Raw genomic sequence first — 27146 nt, 5'->3', positions numbered from 1 at the left:
CAACCCTTGAAGAGATCACACCAGCACTGGCCGGTTCCAAGGTGTTCAGCAAGCTGGATGCTAGCAATGGATATTGGAACATCAAAATAGACCGAAAGTCATCAATGCTCACCACTTTCAACACGCCATTTGGCAGATTCAGATTCAACAGGCTCCCATTCGGACTGAAGGTGAGTCAAGATGTCTTCCAGCGGAAAATAGATGAAACATACAAAGGCTGTAAAGGGGCAATCGGGATAGCAGATGATATCCAAGTATACGGCAGAGATGAAAACACGCATGATTACAACCTCCATGAGGCTATGGAAAAAACTCGAAGAGCCGGCATAAAGCTCAATGCAGACAAATGCATAATCAAAGAAAGGGAGTGCAAATTCTTTGGACTGATTTACTCTGCAGAAGGAGTGAAACCGGACCCTACAAAAGTGGATGCTATCAACCACATGGAGGAACCCAAAGACAAGAAACAGCTAAGAAGTTTCCTAGGGCTCATACAATACATGGGAGTCTTCATACCTAAGCTTGCTAATCACACAGCAAATCTCCATGAATTGATGAAAGACGACGCTGAATTTGATTGGTGTGCTTCACATAGCCAAGATTTTGGGAAATTAAAACAACTCATCAGCAAAGAAACGATCCTGCAGTACTATGACAGACAGAAACCTGTAACACTCCAAGTTGATGCCTCCATGAGAGGAGTTGGAGCAGTACTGATACAAAATGGCCGACCTATTGCGTATGCATCCAAAGCACTCACTCCTACAGAATCAAGGTACGCAAACATAGAGAGAGAACTCTTAGCAGTAGTCTATGGCTGCGAGAAATTTCACACTTACCTATATGGAAGGTATTTCGACATTGAAACAGACCACCGCCCTCTAGAACAAATCGGGAAAAAAAACCTCACCAAAGCACCAGCCAGACTACAGAGACTATTACTGAGGCTACAGCACTACGACTACAACATCAGATACAAGCCAGGAAAAGACCTGCTGCTAGCTGACGCCCTATCCAGACTATCAACACATGACAAACAAGAGATGGAAGGGCTGAGCATAAAGATCCACCACATTGTGAGTGTGACAAGCGTGAAGCTGGAACAGATCAAAGAGGAAACAGCCAGAGATGAAGAACTCCAGCTCCTCACCCAAATGGTAATACAGGGGTGGCCAGAAAAGAGACAACAAGTTCAGCCTCTCCTCCGCGAATACTGGACCATCCGTGATGATATTTCGGTAGAGAATGGAGTCCTGATGGCCGGATCACGAATCATCATACCCAAGTCCATGAAAAAAGAAATCCTCGAAAAGATCCACCAGGGACACTTAGGAATGGAAAAGTGCAGACTCCGTGCTAAATCCGCTGTGTACTGGATAGGCATGTACAAGGACATAGAAAAGCTGGTATCTACATGCCACATATGCCAAAAATACAGGAATTCACAACAGAAGGAGGAAATGACACCCAGTGATATCCCAAGCCGGCCATGGCAAACCATCGGAGCAGACCTGTTCACAGAGAACCAGCAATGGTATTTGATTATGGCCTGCTACTACTCCAAATTCCCATTTGTGAGAAACGTAAAGGACTTGAAAGCTAAAACAATTGTGTCAATTGTTAGAGGGTTGTTTGCAGAGCAAGGAATACCTGAGCAGATCGTATGTGACAATGGAACCCAATTCACATCTCGGGAATTCAGAGAGCTAGCCACCGAATACGGGTTCAAAATCACAACATCTTCACCACATTACCCAAAGGGCCATGGGTTTATTGAAAGGCAAGTACAGACAGCCAAGAAAACACTAATAAAATGCCGAGAGGCAAAGGAGGATCCAAACCTGGCACTTTTATCCTTACGGGCAACTCCACTAAAGGCTGACATGAAGTCTCCTGCAGAAATGCTAAATGGCAGGAAATACAAAACCACCCTGCCAAGCAAAATCCAACCCCCTATCGACCAAGAAGAAACAAGGGCAAAATTGGCAGCTGCCCAGGAGGAGGGGCTGAAACAATACAACAAAAATGCACAGTACTTGCCTGAACTATTTCAAGGCCAAAACGTACATGCTCAGGATCCAACAACAAAGAAATGGACCCCAGCACAAATCACCAGCAGGGCTGGAACCCCAAAATCATATATCATAGAGACAGAACCGGGCAGGCAGTTGAGACGAAACAGAATTCACATCCGCCCGACACCTGAAATGTCAACACCTGCAACTCCAAAGACAACACCAGCAACTCCTAGGACACCACCCACAGCAGCAGCAACACCTGCCATTGATGACAACACATTCTCACAAACTGCTACCAGTGAGTCATATAGTCAACCAGCACCAACCAATGGCCAGGAAACAACTCAACAAGTTACCAATACATCGAGTGCAACACTGCAGGCAACAACCAGATCTACTAGATCCAGGAGCAACATCTTACCCCCAGCGCGTTATCGCTAGCACTGGAAGGGACAAGTCACGCCAAGACATGACTCTTGACTGGCTACGCACTACCTGAAAGAAAACAAGCTGCCATTATATATTTTGTTGTGTAGTATAGTAGAAAGCAGAATGCCATGAATGTGGGCAGAATAATCCCACGGTATCTGCTACAGGATTGCCACCCTCGCTCTGGCAATCCTCTAGTGTCACTAATTTTTGTTCCTTTCTTTTGAGAAGGGGGGATGTTACATATGCTACATATTCATTGTAGCAGTCCCAACCTCCTGCACTACTTTGTATCAGGCACACTCACCACACACACACACACTGTGATTAGGTATGTAAGCACTTTCAGTATTACTATGCCACACAGACAAAGGAGCTGAATAAAGGAGTACAATAAGGCAACTGAAACAACCTGAATTGTGTCGTTCATTATCAGGATATCAAACGCGAAGACACACATGGAGGCAACAGTGAAAGTCAGGAGAGACACAAAATGCTGGAGCATATCATCGGGGCAGGCAACATCTCTGGAGAAAAAGGAATACGTGACGTTTCGGGTCGAGACCCTTCTTCAGAGGTCAGGAGCTCGTCCCCCGAAGGCGGAGAAGATGGAACCGGTGAGGACAATGATGACGGATGAGACGGGGAGGGGCAAGGCCGATAGGAGAAGGAACCTGGCTCTGGTCTACCACGCCCTCAAAGTCAGCTGTGGGTGGTGCTCCTGAGGCACAAAGATGGACGGGTGAGGAGCGGGACATCGCATCAAGGGAGGTGATGGCTAGACGCCCACAGCAGCCTGGGACTTGCCTGGATTGGGCACCGCTCATAAGAACTAGTGCGTGGGATGGAGAATGTGCTTAGGTATGGAAACACTGGGCTGTATGTAAGAAGAGAATTTCACTGTGTGTTTGCACATGCCAATAAAAACACCATTGGATTGTACTCAAGAATCTGGCATTGTGAGGCAGCTACTGGCACTGCTAATATAGCATTTAAGTCTAGATACTTTTGAAGAGTACCTGCTTCCACCACCTGCACGTGATGCATTGCTGAATGCAACCACCCTCAAGGTGCAAAAACATTTCCTCAGATCTCCTCCAAACCCTTCTCCCTTGCTGTAAACCTGCATCACCTAGTTCTTGATACTTTTTTATGGGGAAGAGTCTCCCACTCTCAATCCTATCCATAGGTTTTATACACACCTCAAGCAGGTCCACCTCAGCCTCCTCCAATCCAAGACAAATGAACCTAGCCTCTCCACATGACTGAAACACTCCATCCCCGGCAGCCTCCTGGTGAATTTCTGCACCCTCTCTAGTGCAAACATATCCTTCCTAATGTATGGTGACCAGAACTGTATACAGTTAATAAATGTTTTATAAAGCTGCACTGCAACCTCACTGTTCTTGATGCTATGCTCTGGCTAATATGGGAAAATGACACCTTCACCTATCTTTGTACCTTATCTACATACACTGTTACCTCCAGGGATCTTTGGACTTGCAAGCTCAATGCCACTGACCCAATTTCAATCCAATGCAATCCATATTGTAGAATAGGATCATACGCCTGTCACATCATTTAGTGTGTTACAACTCAAGCTGGTGAGATGATTTTCTACATGCAAACCATCACTCCTGGCAAACAAGTGCATTTCTCCACCATTCTGTTATATAAATGAGTATACCATCCAGAAGCAGCAGGACAAATCAAAATATTTGCAACTTCCCTCCCTCCAGTAGGCAACTACAGATTATATAGTTTCCCACACTGAAAATGTTAATTACCCCCCGAAATTATGCTCAACACAATGTCTCATCGAAGTCATAGTAGGAATAGAACATCCATTAGCATCAGTGTGAACCTTGACAGCTTTCAAAATAAGAGGGTCTGTAAGAATTTAACTGAGATTTTGCTGTTTGATTGCTTCTACTTGTTAGGCATCAGCAGCTGCTCAGCATATACAGCCCGCTCTAAATGTCTTTGAGAAGGCACAGGTTTGTTACCTTTGTGAACTGCTGCAATCCCTCTAATATACAGACAGTCCCACAATGCTGCTAAATGAAGATGTTCTGCATTTAGATCCTGCTTTCCTGAAGGAACACAGACAGTGACTTGGAGGGGAACCTGCAAGTCGTGTTGTTCCCATATGCCTGCTGAACTGCCCTTGTTGTTGGTCAAGGTATTGGGTTTTGGGTGGTGCTCCTCAAGCCATCTAATCAAGAAAGAACAGTGGATTGTGTAGATGGTACACAATGCAGCCAATGGTAGCAGAAGGAATTAATGTTCTAACTGCTGAGTGAAGTGCCATTCAAGCAGAAAACACAGTTATTTCCCTCATGAAATAACATTTAGCTAAAATTATTCAACTAAGATTTCACCTGCTGTGCCAATTACAATTTGTTATATTAATAAGACGCTTAAACAATTTGCATGAGCATTTAACTTTTTTTTGCCTTAGTTATTACATGCAGCATACAATTCTCTCATTAAATAACAGTGATTCACCATTTTATCAAAGCTTCTTCGTCTATGCAAGTACAGAACTATAAGGACCCACATTTGGTGACCAGAACTAATGGAAAGAAATTTGCTGCCCACATCTTTTTGTTCAGCTTTTCAAGTGTAGTCTCCTTCTAAACCATCACCTTATTCAGGTGGCGCCCCCTTGAGGGTGTCTGAAGCTTTTGTAAATAGGACAAAATACAGCAACGCTTTCCAGCAAATCGTAATGAAGAACCGTGACTGAGGTAAACTATAGGAAGCAGAAAATAGATCTATTAATGCACAAAGGAAAAAGAGAGGAGAACTAAAAGTGAAGAGAGAGAGAGTAGGAAAATGGAAGTTCAGAGACAAAGAGTCATGGAGTCATACAGCATGGAAATAGGCCCTTCGGCCCAACTTGCCCACACTGACTAATATCCCCAATCTACACTCGTCCCAACTGCCTGCATTTGGCTCACATCCCTCCAAAACTATCCTTTCCATGTACCTGTCCAAATGTTTTTTTAAACATCGTGACAGTACCTGCCTCAACGATCTCCTCTGGGAGGTAGACTAAAATGCTGGAGAAACTCAGCGGGTGAGGCAGCATCTATGGAGCGAAGGAAATAGGCAACGTTTCAGTCTGAAGAAGGGTTTCGGCCCGAAACGTTGCCTATTTCCTTCGGTCCATAGATGCTGCCACACCCGCTGAGTTTCTCCAGCACTTTTGTCTCCCTTCGATTTCCCAGCATCTGCAGTTCCTTCTTAAACAAATTCTCCTCTGGGAGCTCATTTCACATACCTACCACCCTTTCTGTAAAAAAAGCTGCCCCTCAGGTTCCTATTAAATCTTCTGAGAATAAATAAGAATACAACAAATAAGTGAAAGATCATCCATGAAAATGCATCCTGTAGTTTTAAGATTATAGTAATTGGGTGAATTCAGATTCCTCTAAAATTCAAATAATCCACAACTAATCCACCTAGCTGTTTGTTCCCTGTACATGGAGTATGAAATAAATAACTTTAGAGCTTATAGACATCTTAAATTGAGATATCAAACATTATAGAAGTACAAAATTCAATAGATTAGTAAAATAATTTAAATCTATGTGTTATTTTGTAGCAGCACTCCACAATGTTCTACCTGCTTCATGTCTCAGTAAATCTCAGTAACACATGGTTTTGTGAACATGGAAGTAGGGCTGGATTGTAAAGTTCACAGATCACAACTTTGTTTTAAATACAGAACATGAAAGCGTTTGAAAATGATTGGAATATTTTAATTTTCACAGCTGATCATGATGAAATGAGAATTGTCCAGATTCTATCACAACTCCATCACTAGTATCCTGGAAAAAGAAAATGATGAAGTGTTACCTTTGAAGGCTTCCACATTGGACTAATTCTGTATCAGGCTGACAGGAGGACCAGCATCAATTATTTAAGCATCTTACAGCACGAGGAGCAATTATAGGGTGAAATTAATTTTCCACCAAAAGAGCATGTCTCATTCTTGTTTTTTATGGCAACATTGTGATAATATGCAGCTGTAGCATAAATAATTTCTTAATAATTATAGCCATTAGCGAACCATTGAATATAAGAAAGCTAAAGAATTCCGTTGCTTTCTGGGAATGAGAATTTTTATAAAGTGATGCAATAGTTTTTACTCTGAATGTAATTTACAATCTTACTCTGATCACAATCGTGAGATGCCAATTATGGATAAAATTGTCCATATTAGCTCTTTGAAGAGATTTCAAACCTCTTCTGACTATTGGAATTTAATTATTAATTTCTGAATTCTTTTGTTGAGCAGAACGATCTGTCCATTGTAATTGAAAAATTCAAAGATGGTGTCTGTATGTGTTCTAATTCTATTGAAATCGTTCCTCCCTTAGAATATGATTTTACCCTTTAATGACTTTTGCACCTTTCAGCCAGCACCTCCCACTAACCTTTGTTGATGGAAAGCCTGATTTATTTGAATCAAAGTAACTAATTAGAATGCAATCATGTGATGAATTTATCACCTTTGCCAGATGAATAAAAACCCACCTTTCTTTTTTTAGTTGCTACTGAGATTATAATAGAACAGAGTGGCGCAGCTGGTAGAGAATTGATTTCAAAATCCTGCTGCTCACCTATAAATCACTACATGGTTTAGGACCAAAGTATATCACTGACATGCTTCCACTATATAAGCCTTCTAGACCGCTAAGATCTTCTGAAACCAATCTGTTAGTGATTCCTAGAGTAAATACAAAACATGGGAAAGCAAGATTTAGTTACTATGCAACAAATAACTGGAATAAACTTCCTGAAGATTTAAGACTTGCCTCAACTCTGACCACTTTTAAAACAAGACTGAAAACGTTTATGTTTACTTTAGCTTTCAGCTAAATCGTAACTACATTGCACTTTTAACTTTTGCACTTTTTATAATGCATTTTTAATTTTGCTTTTCTTTTCTTTTAATTCTTCTATTTTATTTCATTTTATTATTTCATTTTATTGTATGACACGTTTTTATGTGAAGCACTTTGAGTCTGCCTCGTGTATGAAATGTGCTATATAAATAAAGTTGCCTTGCCTTGCCTTGCCTAGAGTTACTGCCTCACAGTGCCAGAGACCCTGGTTCGATCCTGACCTTGGGTGCTGTCTATTTTGCGTTTGCACGTTCTCCCTGTGACTGCCTGGGTTTCCTCCCACATCCCAAAGACAGGTGGGATTGTGGGTTAATTGGCCTCTGTAAAATTGCCCTTGTGTGTAGGAAGTGGATGTGAAAGTGGGTTAACATAGAACTAGAGTGAACTTGTTGGTCGACTCGGACTTGGTGGGCCGAAGTGCCTATTTCCATGCTGTATCTTTCAATCAATTCAATTAACCAATCACATTGTTTGTGGTAAAAGCTCAAAAAAAAATCAAAGCAGTAACCCAAGTGATAGAAACATTTATGGAGTAACAACAATTGATTTGTTGCGATCAATTTAACTTAAAATCCTGAATTATTTCAGATTCCAAATCTTTGTTTGGATCAATGTTACATGTAGCCATAATGTAGCCGATCTAGGGGGTGCCGTCCTATGTGGTATGGCTGCCGAGCCTGCAGCTGTCCGTTTTTCATCTTTTTTTTATTTTTAGTTAGTTGAGTGTTTTGTTTTTAGGCGTTCTAGTCTTTTTTATGTGGGGGGGGGGGGAAAGAAGGGGGAAACTACTTTCTAGGGTCCCTACCTGGTCAGAGAGGCAGCTTTTCTCCGGGCTGCACCTTCGACCGGTCCTCGCGGTCTACCAGCGGGCCTGGAGCGGTGTTTCCTGAGGGGACCGCCCAAAACATCGGCTTCGGCGGCGGCACAGCGCTGGAGCGCTATGGAGGAGCGGGCGACGCCTTGCCCGGGTCGCCGCGCTGGAGCTCCGGTGAGCTGAAGACCGCCGATGAAACATCGCTGAGCCGCGGGTCTGTGGAGCGGCCAGCGGCGCTGAACTTAACATCGGGAGCCTGGGATCTCTCGCCGAGATCGCCAGTTGTGGAGCTCCATCCAGCGCGGCCTTCTTGGCTTTGGATGCCGCGGTCTCCAGTACAGAAGCGGCTGTTCCAGGTGTCCCAAGCCGCTGTGAGGATTCTCCCTACACCGGAGCTACATCACCCAGCGAGAACGGCCTGGTACATCGGGCCTCCGTAAAGGCAACTGCGGAGGCCTCAATAGGCCCGACTATGGGTGAACTGGGGATGGGAACTGGACATTGTGCCTTCCCCCATAGTGGGAACCATTGTGGGGGGATGTTTTTATGTTTATTGTTAAATTTCTTTAATGTTGTGTCTTGTCCTTTGTTCTTGGTCCTTGGTCCTTGGGCAGAAATGACTGAGCTGCCAGGCCTCGGTGACTGAGCTGCCAGGCCACAGTAACTGAGCTGGCAGGCCTCAGTGACTGAGCTGCCAGGCCACAGTGACTGAGCTGCCAGGCCTCAGTGACTGAGCTGCCAGCCCAAGAATCCATACGGCCCACAATCTCCACAGTAGCCCTCTGGAAACCAGTCCTTTCAGCCCACAACACCCATGCTAGCGCTCCAGAAAGCCCCCCCCCCCCCCCACCCACTGGCCAGCAATATTGGAATTGGTGGAGAGATGGAATATTGCGTTGGGGGACAAGCCCTCCCGTGTGAAGGTGGGACCCACTGGTTCCACTTAGTCTGGTGTATTTTAAAACCAACTGTTTAATGACAACATACAGTGGGATCTAAAAGTGTCACACTGTCACTGTCAGGTAATCATAGTCATCTTATTAACATTTCCCAGGCAATAACATTTTTAAGCTCACCTTTTTATTTGCTTTTTTTTTGTTTTTGTTTTTTTAAATATAAGAGTAAACTTACAATTTTATTTTCCTAAAAATTCTTGCTTATTCCACAACATGTTTACAAAGTTCGGTAATAGCAAATGTTTTTCACAGTGTTGATTTTAACATTTTTGGGGGGTTTTTCTAATCACTACGGTATTTAACAATAACATTTTATGTCCTGTAGAGAAGGAATTGCGAATTGCGGAATTTTAAACTCCCGTCAGCATCCTAGGCTTTAATCAAATTATTTAAAACACTCTTCCATCTTCCTATAGTCGTGGGGCTGGGAGAATGGGAGGGGCCTCACAAGTGGAATCGCCTAGGGCCTCTCTTCATCTAAATCCAGCTCTGCCAGAGATGCTGCCTGACCAGCTGAGTTACTCCAGCATTTTGGGTCTATCATTGGGCCTGTTTCCACGCTGTATCTATAAACTTAACTAAAAATGTCGTCTTCTCCTGAAATGCATTCCTGCCTCTCCGAACTCCCTAAAAAATTACGTAAAGTTTATTTTATATGCCAGCCACACGGGTCCTACAAGTCTCCAGCATTCTGCTTGATGTCTCCCCAGTTGGGACAGCACCTGCTGCCTGATCTCTATATTAAATGGCCCATACCATTTGGCAGCACAAGTTATTTGTCAGCCAGCAATAATAGCTGCCAGAAGCATGTAATGAACTGCTATTGGCCAGAGTAAAAATTGGCCCCACCACCCATCTAATATTGAAATTACCAACTTCTCTGGATTGAACTCAAAAGCCTCAGAACTGCACTCACAGAAATAGCATCCAGATATAATTGGAGGTTGTTATTATAGACTCCAGCACAATGGAGAATTTTAATTGTCACATAATAACATTGCCAATAATAAATGGCTGCATAAATCTTCTGTGTTCACTTGTGTTCAAGCTGTACTCTCATTAAAATATGAATAGAGCTGATATGAGAACCATCTCTTCAATAAAACACAGGGCCGTGTAATGGCCCAAGGCCTTTACCCCAATAATCATTACAATTACAAAAAGGTGATGGATGCGTACACATATTCGTGGAGGATGTTAAGGATGTGCAGACACAAGATGCTGGAGTAACTCAGCGGGACAGGCAGGCAGGCAGCATCTCTGGAGAGAAGGAATGGGTGATGTTTCGGTTTGAGACCCTTCTTCTAAAGGGTTCTTCTGAACCTTATGCACTTTCTTCAGAAGGGTCTCGAGCCGAAACGTCACCCATTCCTTCACTCCAGAGATGCTGCCTGTCCCGTTGAGTTACTCCAGCATTTTGTGTCTACCTTCGATTTAAACCAGAATCCACAGTTCTTTCCTACACGTTAAGGATGTGCACATGCACTCCAACAAAAATGATTACATTTGAGTTCCAAAGAATAATTGACTAAAAAGAAATGGAGTAAAAGTGAAAAGACTTTTTCAGGCAACCTTGTTCCATCAAACAATGAGCTGGCATCCAGTATAAAGGCAATTCCATACATGGTCATGTGCAACTGTGAACCTTATGCACTTACAAGGGCACAACAGTTGGCTGACATTGAATTGATTGAAATTTGCTCAAAGAAGATTCTGTTACCTTCCGAGCAGTATCAAACATCGCTCGGCTCTATTGTATTGTTGTATTGTATTGTATTCAAATTTATTGTCATTGTCTCAATTAGAGACAACGAAATGAATTTTCCTTACAGGCAGTATCATAAAAATAAATAAATAATAAATAATAAAACATATTAAAAATAAAATTGAATTAAGAAAATAAAAGCACAAACACAGAAAGTCCACGACACAACATAACACAGTGGCACCAAGGTGAGGAAGGCACCATAGTCCAGCCAGCCTCCCCTCCGATCTTCCCAGATGTTCATCCGTGGTCTGGGCCTTCCGAGCACCCGCAGTCGCCGCACCGGGCGGCCCGATGTTCAGGCCCTCACGCCGGGCTGGTGGAACGCCGACGCTATTCATTTCTATCCCATCTTCTTTCCCACCATAAAATGGATGACCTTGGCGAGTATCACAATGGATAAAGCTCTCAAGAAAAACTCCACAACATTAGGTAGGAGAAACCATGGAGAAACATATTGAGGCAGAGTAGTACATGGGCGAACTCTTGCCACTGTAACTGAAAAGGAATTTATTATCTGTAAAGTCGTGACTCTGCCTACACATAATTTATGTAAGACATAGGATGCATATTCTGGCAAACTGGTCAGATTATATTAATTTATTTATTCTCTTGTCATTTCTACATTGCTGGGTTTCTTAACAGTAAAACAAGTAACTAACAAAGCAACTAGTGGACAGTCATTTATCTCGGGTAAAAGGGATTGCAAATCTTTGCAATTGTTTTGGCTGAAAGGGATGTGAAGTAAAGCAAACTTAAAGACCAAGATCATCAGCTTTGGGATATGATGAGAAAGGGTTCTGAAGATTGAATGAGAACATAAACTTGGGATAGTGAATAAGCCACAATATTATTAAATGGTGCAGTGGGCTACTTACCTCTACTTATATCTAACACTATCTGCTTATTAACTATTCTGATGCTTTTATGCTCAGCATCCCGAACATATGATGGTAATCACATTTCTGGAACCAAGCAGTAAACTCTGGAAAAATTGTACAATAGGTCAGACTGGAAATCTAAATAGGAGAGGTCCTCGATGAGTTTCCAATTGTCTGTCATACAGGGAGCACACCAGAAGTACCACAATCCATCTTTCCTCTTCACAAATATCAAAGCATTTGCTGTACTATTTTCCAGTTTTTCTGCTTGACCTTATATTTCTGGAATGTTAATGTTGCATTAATTTTAACGTTGCATTTCTGACCTGACTGCTGATTCTTCTGGGGCATTTGTTCCAAGTGCAGTTCCCGAGTCCGCCTGAGATTTGCCCTCCCCGTTGCCATCTTCATCCAGATGTTCATCTGGGCTCTCTATGTTGAACATGTCGTGAGTTGTGAATAAAGCATGGGAATCACAATCTGCAAATAGAAAAAAAAACTAAAACTTTAAAATAAAATGTGAAATTTTACAATTATATGGATTTTCTTTATCCATCTACTCCATGTTATATAAATATTAAAACACACATATATACACACACACACACATATACACAAACACATATACAATATACACACACATATATACACACACATACACACACACACACACACACATACACCCGCACACATATATACGCACACATTTATACGCACACACACGCTTGTGTGTGTGTGTGATATACATTTATTTCTTCATTAACTGAAAGCGGACATAACCCTTTTCCAATTTGTTGTTACTGTCTAAACATTCGCCTGTGGCATATGGTCTGAGACCTTGAAATATGTTAATACTGTAGTACAATCAGTCTACCCATACCACAATAAATCGGAAAAAACAGTGTTGACAGCACACAGAATTAGCTAATGTTGGGGAGATAAAAGCTATTTTCTAAAAAAATTACTTTCCACTGATATTAGCATCAGCAAGTGTAGACAAATGACTGTTAGTGACTTTCCCCAAATCTTGTCTTCAGCTGTCTGTTGGGAATGTATAAACAGCAGAAACAAGAAAATGCAGATGAAGGTGTACCAAGGAAAGACACAAAATGCTGGAGTAACTCAGTGGGTCAGGCAGCATCCCTGAAGAGCATGGATACGTGACGTTTCAGGTAGGAACCTTTCTTCAGACTCAGAACCTTTCTTCAGATGTCACCTATTACTGGTATTGTATATCTATTTACTATCATCGGGAACATTAAGTTAAAACTAACATCAGTTGCTTGCAACTCAGTAAATATCATCCCTTCTCCACCTTGTGTTCCAAACTGGAAGAAGCCCTGCTCTCATTCATCTCTGGGCTTTTTTCCCCCCACTTCTTCATTGAGCAAAAGCAGGATGATCAAAAAGAATAAGTGACCATTGAACAGGATATGTTTATATGGAAATGTTCCAGAGTAAAATGTTGAGATTAAGCCTCAGGGTGAATATTTCTTCTTTGAAATGCAATTTCTCCAAAATAAACTCTTAGCTTTAATCATCAACATAAATTATGCTAAAGCTTTAATCAACAATTATAATCAGAAATTCTAATTACACTCCAGTATGAATGCTGCGCCATGAGTATATTCACAGCTGAGATAGATTTTTTGACTAAGTGCAGGGTTATAATGTTCTGGCAGGAGTAAAACCGTGACGTCGATGCCAAACTCAGATCATGTTTTCTGGTGGTAGAGGAGGCTTGAAAAGAAAAAAGGTGGACTCTTGGTCCTATTTGTGATGTTCTTAAAAAATTGCAAGATGCCACTGGAATGTAGCATAATATTTTTATTACTGTTATAGCATTACAGAAGGAGAACATTTGGCCCATTATGCCTGTACCGCCTGTTTGAAATAGAACAACTAATCTCCACACAGTCCTGCCAGTTTACACCCATACTTCTCCAATCCTCTATTAAAATTTGAAATCAAATTTGTGTCCACCAGCCAATCAGGAAGTCAAGAGGTCAAGAGTGTTTGATTCTCACATTTACCGAAATGGAACAATTCCATTTTTACTTGCCGCAGCATAACACGTCTGACAACGTCTCTAGAGAACATATTAAAGAAACAAAATAAAATGTCCAATATATTTTTTATATTAGCGCAAAACAACGCAACTTGCTACGTATCACTGGACATTTTGCAAATTTCCTGGATCTGTGCTCCCCATTTCCTGACACTATGACCCCATGCCCACTTGTGTTTCCATTTATTTGGGAATACAATTCAGGAACATGTGCATGACTTTGATAATGGTGATGGAGTTTATGATGATATGGAAAGGGTGATTGAATGGGCAGAAAGATGGCAGCTTAAATTTAATAATGTGAAATGAGGGGTGTTACATTTTAATAGGGTGAGAGGAAGACGTATAAATGACAGAGCACAATTCATATTGGGGCTTGCGAAACATGTTTGAAGGTATATGATAATGCATGTATGATCCTGGCCTTTGTAAATAGAGGCGTAGAGTACAAGAGCAAAGAAGGAACCTTTACAAAACATTGCTTTGGCCTTGACTGGAGCGTTGCATCTAGCTTTAAGAAAAATGTAAAGGGATTAGAGTTGGTGCAGAAGAGATTTACCAAAAAAGAGGAACTTTATATAAGCGGATAGACCGGAGAAACCGGAGAGATTCTCCCAGGAGCCAAGGAGATTGTGAGGTGATCTGATAAAGATATTTAAAGTCACCATGAGTACAGACAGTTTATAGAGAGAAACAGTTCTCAATTGTCAGAGAGGTCAAAAAGAGACAATGAATGGAGCTATTGACATGAGGATTGTTTTTTCCCCCCCACAAACAGCGAGTTGTTGGGGTCTGGTCACAATAGAGGCAGATTCAATTGTGACCCTTTTGAATGGGAGATGGGTAAATATATGCATGGAAAGTATTTATACAGCTATGGGGAGGTAACAAAGGAGTGGAACAAATTGGATTACAACATTCTATTATATGAAACCAATATAAACTAGACAGACCAAGGGGTTTCCTTCCATACCTTAATCAATCCTTGATTATCTGAACACTATGTGTTCTCTCTGTTGTACGCTGCTAGGAACTCATTGGGATGTAGGAAATTGTTTTGATAGACATCATTTTTAATATTGTCTGACAACCTCTTAAATGTTTAATCAATCGCTATTATGGCACATGCAAAAATTATCTATAATTATTAAAACATTTGTTTCTATTTAAAAGGAGTAGGGAATTCCACAAATTCACCACTGTGTGAAAAAAATAATCTCATCTCAGTCCTAAAAGACTTCCCCCTTATCCTTAAACTGTGACCCCTTGTTCTGGACTTCCCCAACATCGGGAATGATCTTCCTGCATCTAGCCTGTCCAACCCATTTAGAATTTTGTAAGTTTATAAGATACCCCTCAATCTTCTAAATTCTAGCGAGTACAAGCCGAGTCTATCCAGTCTTTCTTCATATGAAAGCCCTGCCATCCCAGGAATCAGTCTGGTGAACCTTCTCTGTACTCCCTCTATGGCAAGAATGTCTTTCCTCAGATTAGGAGACCAAAACTGTACTCAATACTCCAGGTGTGGTCTCATCAAGGCCCTGTACAACTGCAGTTGAACCTCCCTGCTCCTATACTCAAATCCTTTTGCTATGAATGCTAACATACCATTCGCTTTCTTCACTGCCTGCTGCACCTGCATGCCTACTTTCAATGACTGGTGTACCATGACACCCAGGTCTCGTTGCATCTCCCCTTTTCCTAATCGGCCACCATTCAGATAATAGTCTACTTTCCTGTTCTTGCCACCAAAGTGGATAACCACACATTTATCCACATTATACTGCATCTGCCATGCATTTGCCCTCTCACCCAACCTATCCAAGTCACCTTGCAGCCTCCTAGCATCCTCCTCACAGCTAACACTGCCCCCGTCAACTGTTAACACTGTATCCGTCAATCTGTCTACCATGTAGTCCAGCGCCAGGGCTCACTGGCACTTACACCCTCTGACAGGTCAGGCTGGGACAAGATCTGAGATCCCATTGATTTCAGTGAGGGATTTGGGGCATAGATTTAGCAGGCAACAAGGAAGGCAAGTTACTTATTATAAATTATTTTTGTAAATATTTCTAAATATCGTACTTTCAGTTAACCTGACCTTTTATTTTTTTTTAAATAATAATTTGTTTAGCATATCTATTTTGATTTGCAATGTCTCTGAATATCCAAAACTTAAAAAAAAGTTAAACAATTTGCAGCTTTGACAAATGACTGCCTTCTGTCGGGAGTATTTCAGGGTCAGAGCTCTACACTACATGTCCAGATGAAAAACAAATCCATCAATATTAGTGTGATGCAAATAGAAGACTGCTGATCTCAGCCTTATCCAATGATTCCAGCAAATCTTTGGATTATGTCTATTATGGAAAGCCAACCTCCTCTGCACACAATTGTTTTTGCGAGCTGGTATATTAACATTCAGATATTCTCACAATCAGCTGATAGGCACAACAAGGGTGGCACATTGGAGCATCGGTAGAGTTGCTACCTTAATGTGTCAGAGACCCGGGTTCAATCCTGACTATGGATGCTGTCTGTACTAAGGTTTAATATTCCACCTGTGGGTTTTCACTGGGCGCTTCGGTTTCCTCCCACACTCCAAAGACATGCAGGTTTGTAGGTTAATTGGCTTCTGTATATATTGCTCCTAGTGTGTAGGATAGAACTAGTGTGCAGGTGATCGCTGCTTGTCGTGGACTCAGTGGGCCAAAGGGTCTGTTTCCACACTGTATCTCAACTAAAAACTAAGCTATTGGGAAAAAGCATGGAACTAATCATTGCAAATAAACACCTACTGGGACGTATTTCTAGCAGATATCGACATTCCCACATAAAACTCATACATACAATACACATATTACACTCATCTGCCATTATTCCACTGGAAGCCGATTTTTATGCAACAGCCAAGAAACTATTCTATTCCAACTGCTGAGGACTGTGAGATGTTAATGTTGCTAATTGCCACAAATATAAAATAATATTGCAAGAATAACAATTGGCACAAAGAACAGCCAAAAATCTTTAATCTTGATTTCATTTTAGGCAGCACAGAAAGCTAATGCTTCCTAATATATTCAGGTGTATTTTGCTCAGCTCAGGGGATATGTTCTTTGGTTTTCCACAGCAACAGATGAAGCTTAATCACTGCACAGTCACTATTCAATGTACGTTGAAATTATTCACAAACGCAGTCGAGTTGCTGCCTTACACCACCACAGATCGGATTTTGATCCTGACTACGGGTACTGCCTGTACGGAGTTTGTATGTTCACCCCATGACCAGCATAGGTTTTCTCCGGGATCTCCGGTTTCTCCTACATTCCAAAGTCGTACAGGTTTGTAGTTTAATTGGCTTGGTATAATTGTAAATTGTCCCTAGTGTGTGTAGAATAGTGTTAATGTGCGTGGATCGCTGGTCGGTATGGACTCGGTGGGCTGAAGGGCCCGTTTCCGTGCTGTATCTCTAAACTAAACATTCCCCAGTGTGTCTACCAATATCTACACAGTGTGATCTGAGCAGGTGGTGCACGATAATATTCTCCAACTTCACTGATTCTATTGTGCGACTTTTAACATCAGATGTACAAAATCCTCTTCCATTTCCACAGCTGCTGCATCTTGTAGCTATGAGGAACTAGTGAAGCAGATCATACAGGTCATATTCCCGTAATTTATCTGCCCTTCCCCCACAAACACCGCCATCCTGCCAAGCCCAGATCGCCCCTACCCCTGGCTCTCCCATGGCTCTCCCCTGCTCCCTCAAGCCAAGATACCTGTGCCTTGCTCCAACCAGACCAGATATCCCTGCCACGCCCTCACCACAACACTCCCTCCGCCACATGCATGACCCTGCCATTCCCCACAACCCGTTTCCTTCAGCCCATATTCCTTTGCCCCTCTCGCCCAAATCCACCCATCTTCTTCGGTCTGGGATTGCCATCCACGCCAGTGCACATCCCTCCTGTTACAACTACCCTCTCTAACCCTATCCCTCCTGCCCAGATACACCCACCCTTCCTGGATAAACTTACTACTCCAGGCTCCATCCAGCACTTATACACATGCCCCCTCCACTATCCATTCCCTCCTCAATATCCTTGTTCATTCTTTCCTCATTGCTCCTTATAGACCAGGCAAGACAGAAATCAACTGAACTGGCAGAGTTTCCTGTCTCCTGCATTAAGGTCAAATATTTTTTTATATTGAGTTGAATCCCGAACGTGTATCCATTAAAGATGAAATCAAGAAATTACAGTAGGTTGCCACAGCAAGTTTCGGTGACCACGCCCAACACACTATAAGAGCAATTTACCGAGGCCAATAAACCTGTAAACCCGCAGTCTTTGGAATGTGGGAGGAAACCGGAACACCAGGAAGCAGCCCTCATGATCACAGGGAGAACGTGCAAACTCCATACAGATCAAGGATTGAACCTGGGTCTCTGGTGCTGAGGTAGCAGCTCTACCAGCTGCACCACACTCGCGGTTCAGGATACAAGACTCCCAAGCATAAGATGCACAGGGTTACATGGCATAAAGTATAATGATGGCATTGCTCTGCCCAGCATTATACCATTCCTCAACGCAGCCTATAATTGGACTCAGTCTGAAGAAGGGTCTCGACACAAAACGTCATCCATTCCTTCTCTCCAGAGATGCTGCCTGTCCTGCTGAGTTACTCCAGCATTTTGTGTCTATCTTCGATTTAAACCAGCATCTGCAGTTTTTTCCTACAGCTTATAATTGGACATGGGTTGAAGCTTCTCCCTGCAAAAACTACTGTGACTGACTCATTTTTATCTGCACGGAAAAAGCAGGGTTGGCTCCTGGCAGGATAACTGACACATGGAGGGCACACGCTATGCCAACATGAAAAATAACAGCAAGAAAGTCCGAGCTGCAGAGAAACAAGTGGCATCCAAAGGAGTCTTGTTGACATTTAATTTGGACCTCAAACTGAGCCAAAGCCTAACAGAGTGAGAAGGATCAATGGCAGGAGAAATGACCTTTACTGGGCCCTGCATGGTCCTGAAGAACGGTGATCTGAGCAGCTGATCATTTTGCCTTAAGAATAACTAGAAGACTAGTTACAGCTTTATCCACTTATTGGTTTACAATGTATCATTTACATTGTCCTTGGTAAGTTATCCTTCTTGTATTATCAACCGGTTTGAACATTTGTGAGATCTGGATTATTTTTCCTCGATCGCTCCTTTTTCCAGTAATACATGGACCCAGAATTTCAATTACTCAGTACATGAAGTTTAATGCAATTTATTTTTCTGTGGTACATTGGTGTATTAGATATAAATGAATCATTTAGTCAGAAGACACAGAGGTATCATCACATGCATATTACTCATATTACACAGGAAGTAACTGCAGATGCTGGTTTATACCAAAGATAGACACAAAGTGCTGGAGTAACTCAACGGATAAGGCAGCATCTCTGGAGAAAAAGGTTGGATGACTTTTCAGATTGGGACCCTTCTTCAGAGTAAATATTACACATTTGTTAGAAGCAGCATATGAAGCAACGTCTTACTTTTAACTCACAAGAAATACCCCTGTTTGAAACTCCTATGTGCCGAAAATATATTTTTTATTGTAAGATATACTTAGAAACAGACCCTTCAGCCCATCAAATCCACACCGACCATCGTTTGCCCGTTTATCCCACTCTCTCATCCACTCCCTACACACTAAGGGCAATTTACAGAAGCCAATTATCCTACAAACCCGCATGTCTTTGGGATGCGGATAGAAACTGGAGTACCCGGAAGAAACCTATGCGATCAAGGGAGAACGTGCAAAAACTCCATAGAGACAGCATCCAGGATCAGGATTGAACACGGGTCTCTGGTGCTGTGAGGCACCAGCTGTGCCACTGTGCCACCCCTGTTACTGCAAGCAAGACATATCAGAACTCCAGCAATATCCTTCAGGACCCAAATTAAACTTAAGATCGGCACAAAGTGCTGAAGTAACTCAGCAGGCCAGACACCATCCCTGGAGAAAAAGGATGGGTGAAGTTTAAGGTTGGGAACGTTCTTCAGACTGGCAGTTCTTTTTCATCCTTTTTCTCCAGAGATGCTGCCTAACACAGAGTTACTCCAGCATGTTGCGTCTATGTTTAGTATAAACCAGCATATGCAGTTCTTTGTTTCTACATATTCCCACATTAAACTTACATGATGTTGCAGAGCCGCTGTCTGAAAAAAGCTCAGAGAATTGCTAAGGACAAACTGCACTCCCTCCACATACACCTGGATCTCCTGCCATCAGGCAAGAGATATCGAAGCATCAAAGCCCGGACTACAAGACTGCTAAACAGCTTCCTACCACAGGCTGTGAGGCTGCTAAACAGTCACTCTGTACTCACAGTCACTTGATTCTGCGGCTGGCACGGACACTTTAATAACTGGCACTGGCCACTTTAATAATTCAATCCAATTCAATTCAATTCAATTTATTGTCATTTGGACCCCTTGAGGTCCAAACGAAATGTCGTTTCTGCAGCCATACATTACAAAACAAAAAGACCCGAGACACAACACAGTTTACACAAACATCTATCACATCGTTGTGATGGAAGGCAAAAAAAAACTTATCTCTCCACTGCACTCTCCCCCCCCCCCGATGTCAGAGTCAGAGTCAAAGTCAAAGCCCCCGGCTGGCGATGGCGATTGTCCCGCGGCCATTAAAGCCACACCGGGTGATGCAAGGTCGCGCACCGGGTCTTGGTGTTAGAGCCCCCGGCGTGCGCTCGCAGAGTCCCGCGGCCATTCCAAGCCGCGCGGGGCGATGGTGTAAGGCCCCGCTCAGGTAATCTTCAACCCCGCAACTCGGGCGGGAGAAGTCGCCGTTGCGGAAGCCCCGAAAAGCGGTCACCCAGCAGGGACCCGCGGGCTCCCGGTGCCGCCGTCCGCCAAACCCGCAGTTGCAGCCTCCGAACCTCCGCGGGTCGGGTGGCAGCAGCGTCCACCACCGCTCCACCTGCTCCGGACTCGGCCAGCCCCGTGACGGTGAGTAGTCGACAGCTCCGCAGCTGGAACCCCAGGTCGTTCCTGTTGGAGGCCGTTCCACGTTGCAGCCCCAACGACAACGGAGACCCGACAAAGAAAAGGTCGGGTCTCCCGTGCAGGGAGAGATTTTAAAGTTACCCCCTCCCCCCCACCCACATACCCCAACAAAAAAATAAATAAAAACTACATAAAAACGAGACAGAAAATTAAAATTTAAAAAAAAACTGGCACTGGCCACTCAAATCAGCTGCCCCGGACATTTCTATGATTGGTTTATTGTATTTTAACGTTGTGTTTTACCTGCTTTTAACTATTTATACTGTTCCATCAGGGACTGGATTGTTTTTAGTGTTATTATGTGTGAAATGTTTTAAATTGCGGAAAATGGCGGCCGCGAGGCGCGCCCCAGTACAAGTTGTGCTCCTGTCTATTGTACTCGTGTCTGTGTTATACGTTCGCAATGTGTCATGTTTAATCCAATACACCCGATGGGAACTTCTACATTTCAAACTTAACATCCACGGAGTCCTGAGGCCATCTCTACCGAAGGAAATAACGCTTGTTTCCCCGGGTCTCTCTACATTCTGGCCGCAGACCGTCAAACGAAGCCGACCGCAGACCGTGGACCGCAGACCGCAAAACGAAGCAGACGCTCCGGTATCCTCTCGAGGTTCAAGAGGCGCCCGTTCCGACCTCCTCTCCCAGCCCTCCTGCTGGCAAATGTTAGATCTCTCCGGTACAAGATGGACGAACTCCAGCTTCTGATTCAGACCAACAGGAACTACAGCAACTGCTCTGCCATCTGCCTGACTGAATCCTGGCTGGATCAGTCAGTGCCCGACCAAGCAGTAACGCTGCCAGGATATACACTTCACCGTGCCGACAGGTCAGCTGAACTATCTTTCAAGTCAAAAGGTGGTGGAATATGCATTATGATAAACCAACGCTGGTGCACAAACTCCACCTCACTCAGCCAGGTATGTTCCCCACTCTTGGAGCATCTTACTATCACATGCAGACCCACCTACCTCCCCAGAGAATTTGCATCGGTCATTGTAATCGGTGTTTATATTCCACCTGAGGCTAATGCTAACGCCGCCATGAGCGAACTAGCCTGTCATATATCCAACACAGAAAATTCATACCCAGATGCAGCAATAATTGTGTTAGGCGACTTCAACCATACCAACCTGTCCACTGAGCTTCCAAACTACCACCAGCACGTGACCTGCCCCAGCAGAGGGTGCAACACGCTCGACCACTGCTATACTCCGTTTAAGGAGGCTTACCGTGCCTTTGTAGGAGCTCCGTTGGGCAAGTCAGACCACGCGATGCTGCTGCTTATCCCAAAGTGTAGGCAAAAAATAAAATCCTCAAAAACTTCGCCCAAATCTGTTAGGTCGTGGTCTACAGACGCCATCGAAAGGCTGCAAGGCTGCTTCGCATGCACTGATTGGGAAGTTTTCCGCGCAGCTGGAGACCTCCACGACTACACGGACACAGTAACGTCATATGTCCAATTCTGCGAGCAACTCTGTATCCCTTCAAAAACTGTCAAACAATATAACAATAAGCCCTGGTTCACAAAAGAAATTCAACAATTAAGAACTGATAAAAATGCTGCATATAAATCTGGAAACAAGCAGGACTACATGGCTGCAAAATATAAACTAAGGTCCACAATAAGGAAAGCCAAACACAATTATGCCACCAAATTAGAACAAGAAATATCAACAAACAACACTAAAACTGTCTGGAAAAAACTCCAGGAAATGACCAACTACAAAAAGACATCCACCCCCATCCCAGATAATGATCATCAACTCCCAGATAGATTGAACACTTTCTATGGCAGGTTTGAACAGTCTCCAGTCCCTCCACCATTGTCCCCCTCTCCTCTTCCTCCACCTCCATTCCACATCCAGGAGGCCGAGGTGAGGACTACCTTCAGGAGACAGAAGAAAAATAAATCTGCAGGCCCAGACAACATCAGCCCAGCAGTGCTTCATCATTGTGCAGCAGAACTGGCCCCTGTATTCACCGGCATCTTCAACTCATCCCTCTGCCAATGTACAGTGCCCCAGTGCTTCAAACAATCTACCATCATCCCTGTGCCCAAGTCCAACACATCATCCTGCCTCAATGACTATAGACCGATTGCCCTTACATCTGTGGCCATGAAGTCATTCGAGCGCATTATTCTTGCTCACCTCAAAACCAGCACTTCTTCCAATTTGGACCCACACCAATTCGCATACAGAGCCAATAGGTCAGTGGAAGACACAGTCAATCTGGCCATTCATCACACTCTGCAACACCTGGAAACCGCCAACACGTACGCCCGCATCCTTTTCATGGACTTCAGTTCGGCATTTAACTCCATCAACCCGGTTAAACTCTTCCATAAATTAACGGACATGAACATCGACCCCTGCATCTGTCACTGGATCTACAGCTTCCTTTGGAACAGACAACAGAGGGTGAAGATACATAACACAATATCTCACCCCCTGCACCTCAGCACAGGAGCCCCTCAGGGCTGCGTCTTGTCCCCCTGGTTATTCTCACTCTACACAAACCAATTCACATCCCAGCATAGTTCAGTTAAAATTTATAAATACGCAGATGACACAACCATCATAGGTCACATCTCGAACAATAATGAAACAGAATACCGCACTCAAACACACAAAGCAGTCACTTGGTGCACAGATAATAACCTCTCACTCAACACATCAAAAACACACGAACTCATCATTGATTTCAGACGTAAGGCACAACCCAAGACCCCCCTACTCATCTCAGGCGAACCCATATCCACCACTGACTCATACAAATTTCTTGGCACTCACATAAGCAATAACCTCAAATGGAAAATCAATTCAAATCACATCTACAAAAAAGCCAACCAGAGACTCTTCTTCCTCCGCCAGCTCAAGAAGTTTAAAGGAAACACCTCCTAATCAAATTCTACACAGCCATCATCCAAAGCATGCTCACTTCATCAATTACAGTCTGGTTCAGCAGTTTAGACACTCACTCCCGTAATAAATTACAACGCATAGTTAACAAAGCATCCAAAATCATCAGCACTCCCCTTCCATCAATAGAATCACTCCATCACAAACGGTCTGTGTCAAGGGTGAAGAAAATCATCTCTGATCCCTCCCACCCAGCTCACCACATCTTCCACCTGCTGCCATCAGGAAGGCGCTACAGCTCACTGTCCGCCAAGACATCTCGATTTAAAAACAGTTTTTACCCACACGCAATCCGAATTCTGAACACACTATGACAACAGCACATATCCTCCCCATGCATGTACTGTATATTGTATGATGTTGTGTTTTATGTTATGTTTGACGGGAATCAGCCTACCTTGTAACATCCTGTACTGAACCTGAATTCCACCAGCTTGACTGTGTGGTCATTAAATAATCTAATCTAATCTAATCATGTGCGATGCTCCGCTATTCCCTGGGAAACGTCTTTTCATTTTGCACTGTACAACTGTTGCTTGCAAGATGACAATAAAGGTTGATTGATTGATTGATTGATTTGGTGAATGATTTTACGCATAATTAAGGGGAAATGGTGCTTATAGTAGTATGTAAACTTTGGCCGGAACCTGGTAATTGCACAAAGCGTCTGTCTATGAAGCACATGGAGCACACATGCTTTCGTCAATCTAAGGCTGGAATCACTCCAAACGTGATGTTCAATGGTCGGTTCACCTGTGACATTGAATCACTATGTGAATCGAGAGTTCCTCCTGCACTGCACAATGTGGTACAAGACAATTAGCAGATAAAGCCATTTCACCAGGGGTGCAGTAATCTGGGTCAGCTCTGATGCAACTGGCCAGAGGCAGTTTGAGGGAACACAAATACCACCATTCTGAGACAATTGACCAATTCTTGCTCCATTGATCCACTGACTCTTCCCTGTGTCAGGGTCAGCTGACCAAGCAATCTAAGCGCAGAGACTTTACCACAGTATCGAAGCCCCTTGCCAAAAGCAGGCTCTGGAGCTGCATAATATCTGCAGAATTCTAAGCCAGGCTGGCGCTAGGCTCAACTTCCACTCTGTGGGGTCTCTCCTCTTTTGGAACAGAAGCCAGAACCAGAAGACCAGAAGACCAGAATGGCCTAATTCTGCTCCATAGGAGCAGAATTAGGCCATTCAGCCCATTGAGTCTACTCCGCCTTTCAATCATGGGTAATCTATCTTTCCCTCTCAACCCCATTCTCCTGCCTTCTCCCACGTAACTTTTGATGCCCTTACCGATCAAGAACTTCAATTTCCGCTTTAAAAACATCCAATGTCTTCTGTGGCGATTAATTCCACAGATTCACCAGAAAGAAATTCCTCTTCATCTCCATTCTAAAGGTACATCCCTTTGTTCTGAGGCTGTGCCTTCTGGTTCTAGACTCTCCCACTAGTGGAAACATCCTTTCCACGACAAACAGTGCTGTCACACTCTGTAACATCCACAAACATTGACATGGGCTGAGCATCACTTCGACACGGTGAAGGTTGAGTTTCCTCTTCCTTGACCACTCACATAGGCTTTCAGGCACGCTGGCCAATGCCCCAAACATCATGAATACTTTATCTTCATCAGCTTTTGTCTGCAGGCTTCCCCTCTGAAGTAGCAAGAACAGACCTGGTGTACGACTCCAGTACAAGGGGCATGCTTGAACACTACTGCACACTAATGACTGTGGTTCAAATTATCACTCCCCTTCCCCCACCACCCAGCAACTACATTAGCAAGTATTTTATTGGAAACATATCATATTCCTCTGCTGAGAACGGGTGTTTTGCATTCTTATATTTGATGCTCTCTCTGAAATCTAATATTATATTTATCTTTCAAAATGTAGGATGCTCTAAACAGCCACATTGGTCAAAAATACCACATCTGCTCAAAGGGATTACAGGTATATGATAGTATTGGAGGCAACAATAGACCATTCGGTCTTTAGGCCAGCTCCATCATTGAAGGTGATCATGCCCAATCATGTGCTTCAGTATTACATTCTCATCTACTCCCCATGTCCCTTGGCCAATGTATCATTGCACAATGTATCCACCTCCTCCTTGGATGCATTTAATGACTTGACTTCCGCTGATATTTGTGGAGGAGAATAAAACATGTTCACCTTCTTCTGGGTGAAGACATTTCTCCTGATCTCGGTTTTAGACGGCATAATCCATATCAGGAGGCTGGAACCTTGATTCAGCATACTAAACCATCCTCCTTGTGTCTCATCAGTCTTGTTCTTTTCCAAGTTTCCGTGAGATGCGCTCTCATTTTTCTAACTCAAATGAATGTAGATCTAATTAACTCAATCGCTTCTCGTTTGTCAGTTCTGTCATATCTGGAATCAGCCCAATAAATCTTTGTTGCACACTAAACTCCGATTCTGAATGTCCAATGACACATCATTGTTTTTTCTCTTATCTAGTCGACGATTAACATCTATTTTCAAATTCCAGCAGATTTTGTCTAGCATTATTTCCCTTTGATCAACCCATGCTGATTATGTCTGATCCTATTAATGCTGTCCAAGTATACAAAAGTTATACTTTTTACAATAGGTTCCAGCATTTCCCCACTGCCGATGTTAGGTTTACAGGTTTATTCATCTGCCCTGTTTATTTGTCTTCCTCGTATTTTAAATAGTGGAGCTATATTTGTCACCCTCCAATCATTTATGACTGCTCCAGATTCAGAGGTCTTTGGAAGATGATTACTGACGACTCCACTATTCCCAGGGCAACTTCCTTTAGTACCCTGGGATGTAGATCATCGGGCCATGGACATGTGTCATTCATCATGTAGCCCGATTAATTTACCTAACACAGTTTCTCTACTAATACTAATTTCCTACAGTACCTCCTTTCCTCTGGACCTCTGGTTTCCCAATAAATCTGGGAGATAATGCATGATTGTATAAAGATAGAACATCAAAACTAGAGCAAAGGAACAGGCTCGATGGCCCACAATGTCCGTGCTGAAAAACTCAAAACCGGCCGCGACTATAAATAGGTTGCCGTTTTAAAAATCGGTAATTTTTTAGTCGAAGCTGGTTGTGATACTAGCTGAAGGTGGTTACCTCCAGCAACCACCTGCAACCTCCGGCAACCACCTTCAACTAGCATTGCAACCGGCTTCAACTAAAAAATTACCGATTTTTAAAATGGCAACCTATTTTTAGTCGCGGCCGGTTTTTAATTTTTTTAAATAATCGCCGGAACATAGA

At 43.2% G+C, this 27146-nt stretch overlaps 1 protein-coding gene across 2 annotated transcripts in view; it reads right to left on the bottom strand.

The window, feature by feature from the left end:
• pde1a (phosphodiesterase 1A) overlaps positions 1 to 27146 on the bottom strand; it is a 414651-nt gene that overhangs the window by 312511 nt on the left and 74994 nt on the right. For both annotated transcript variants that reach the window (XM_033023816.1, XM_033023817.1), the window contains exon 2: positions 12106 to 12259. In XM_033023816.1, coding sequence (XP_032879707.1) covers positions 12106 to 12259 — 154 coding nt within the window. The remainder of the gene's footprint in view (positions 1 to 12105; positions 12260 to 27146) is intronic.

The sequence above is a fragment of the Amblyraja radiata genome, chromosome 7 (assembly GCF_010909765.2).
Source record: "Amblyraja radiata isolate CabotCenter1 chromosome 7, sAmbRad1.1.pri, whole genome shotgun sequence".
Lineage (NCBI taxonomy): Eukaryota > Metazoa > Chordata > Chondrichthyes > Rajiformes > Rajidae > Amblyraja > Amblyraja radiata.
This window is presented reverse-complemented; position numbering and strand designations above follow the sequence as displayed.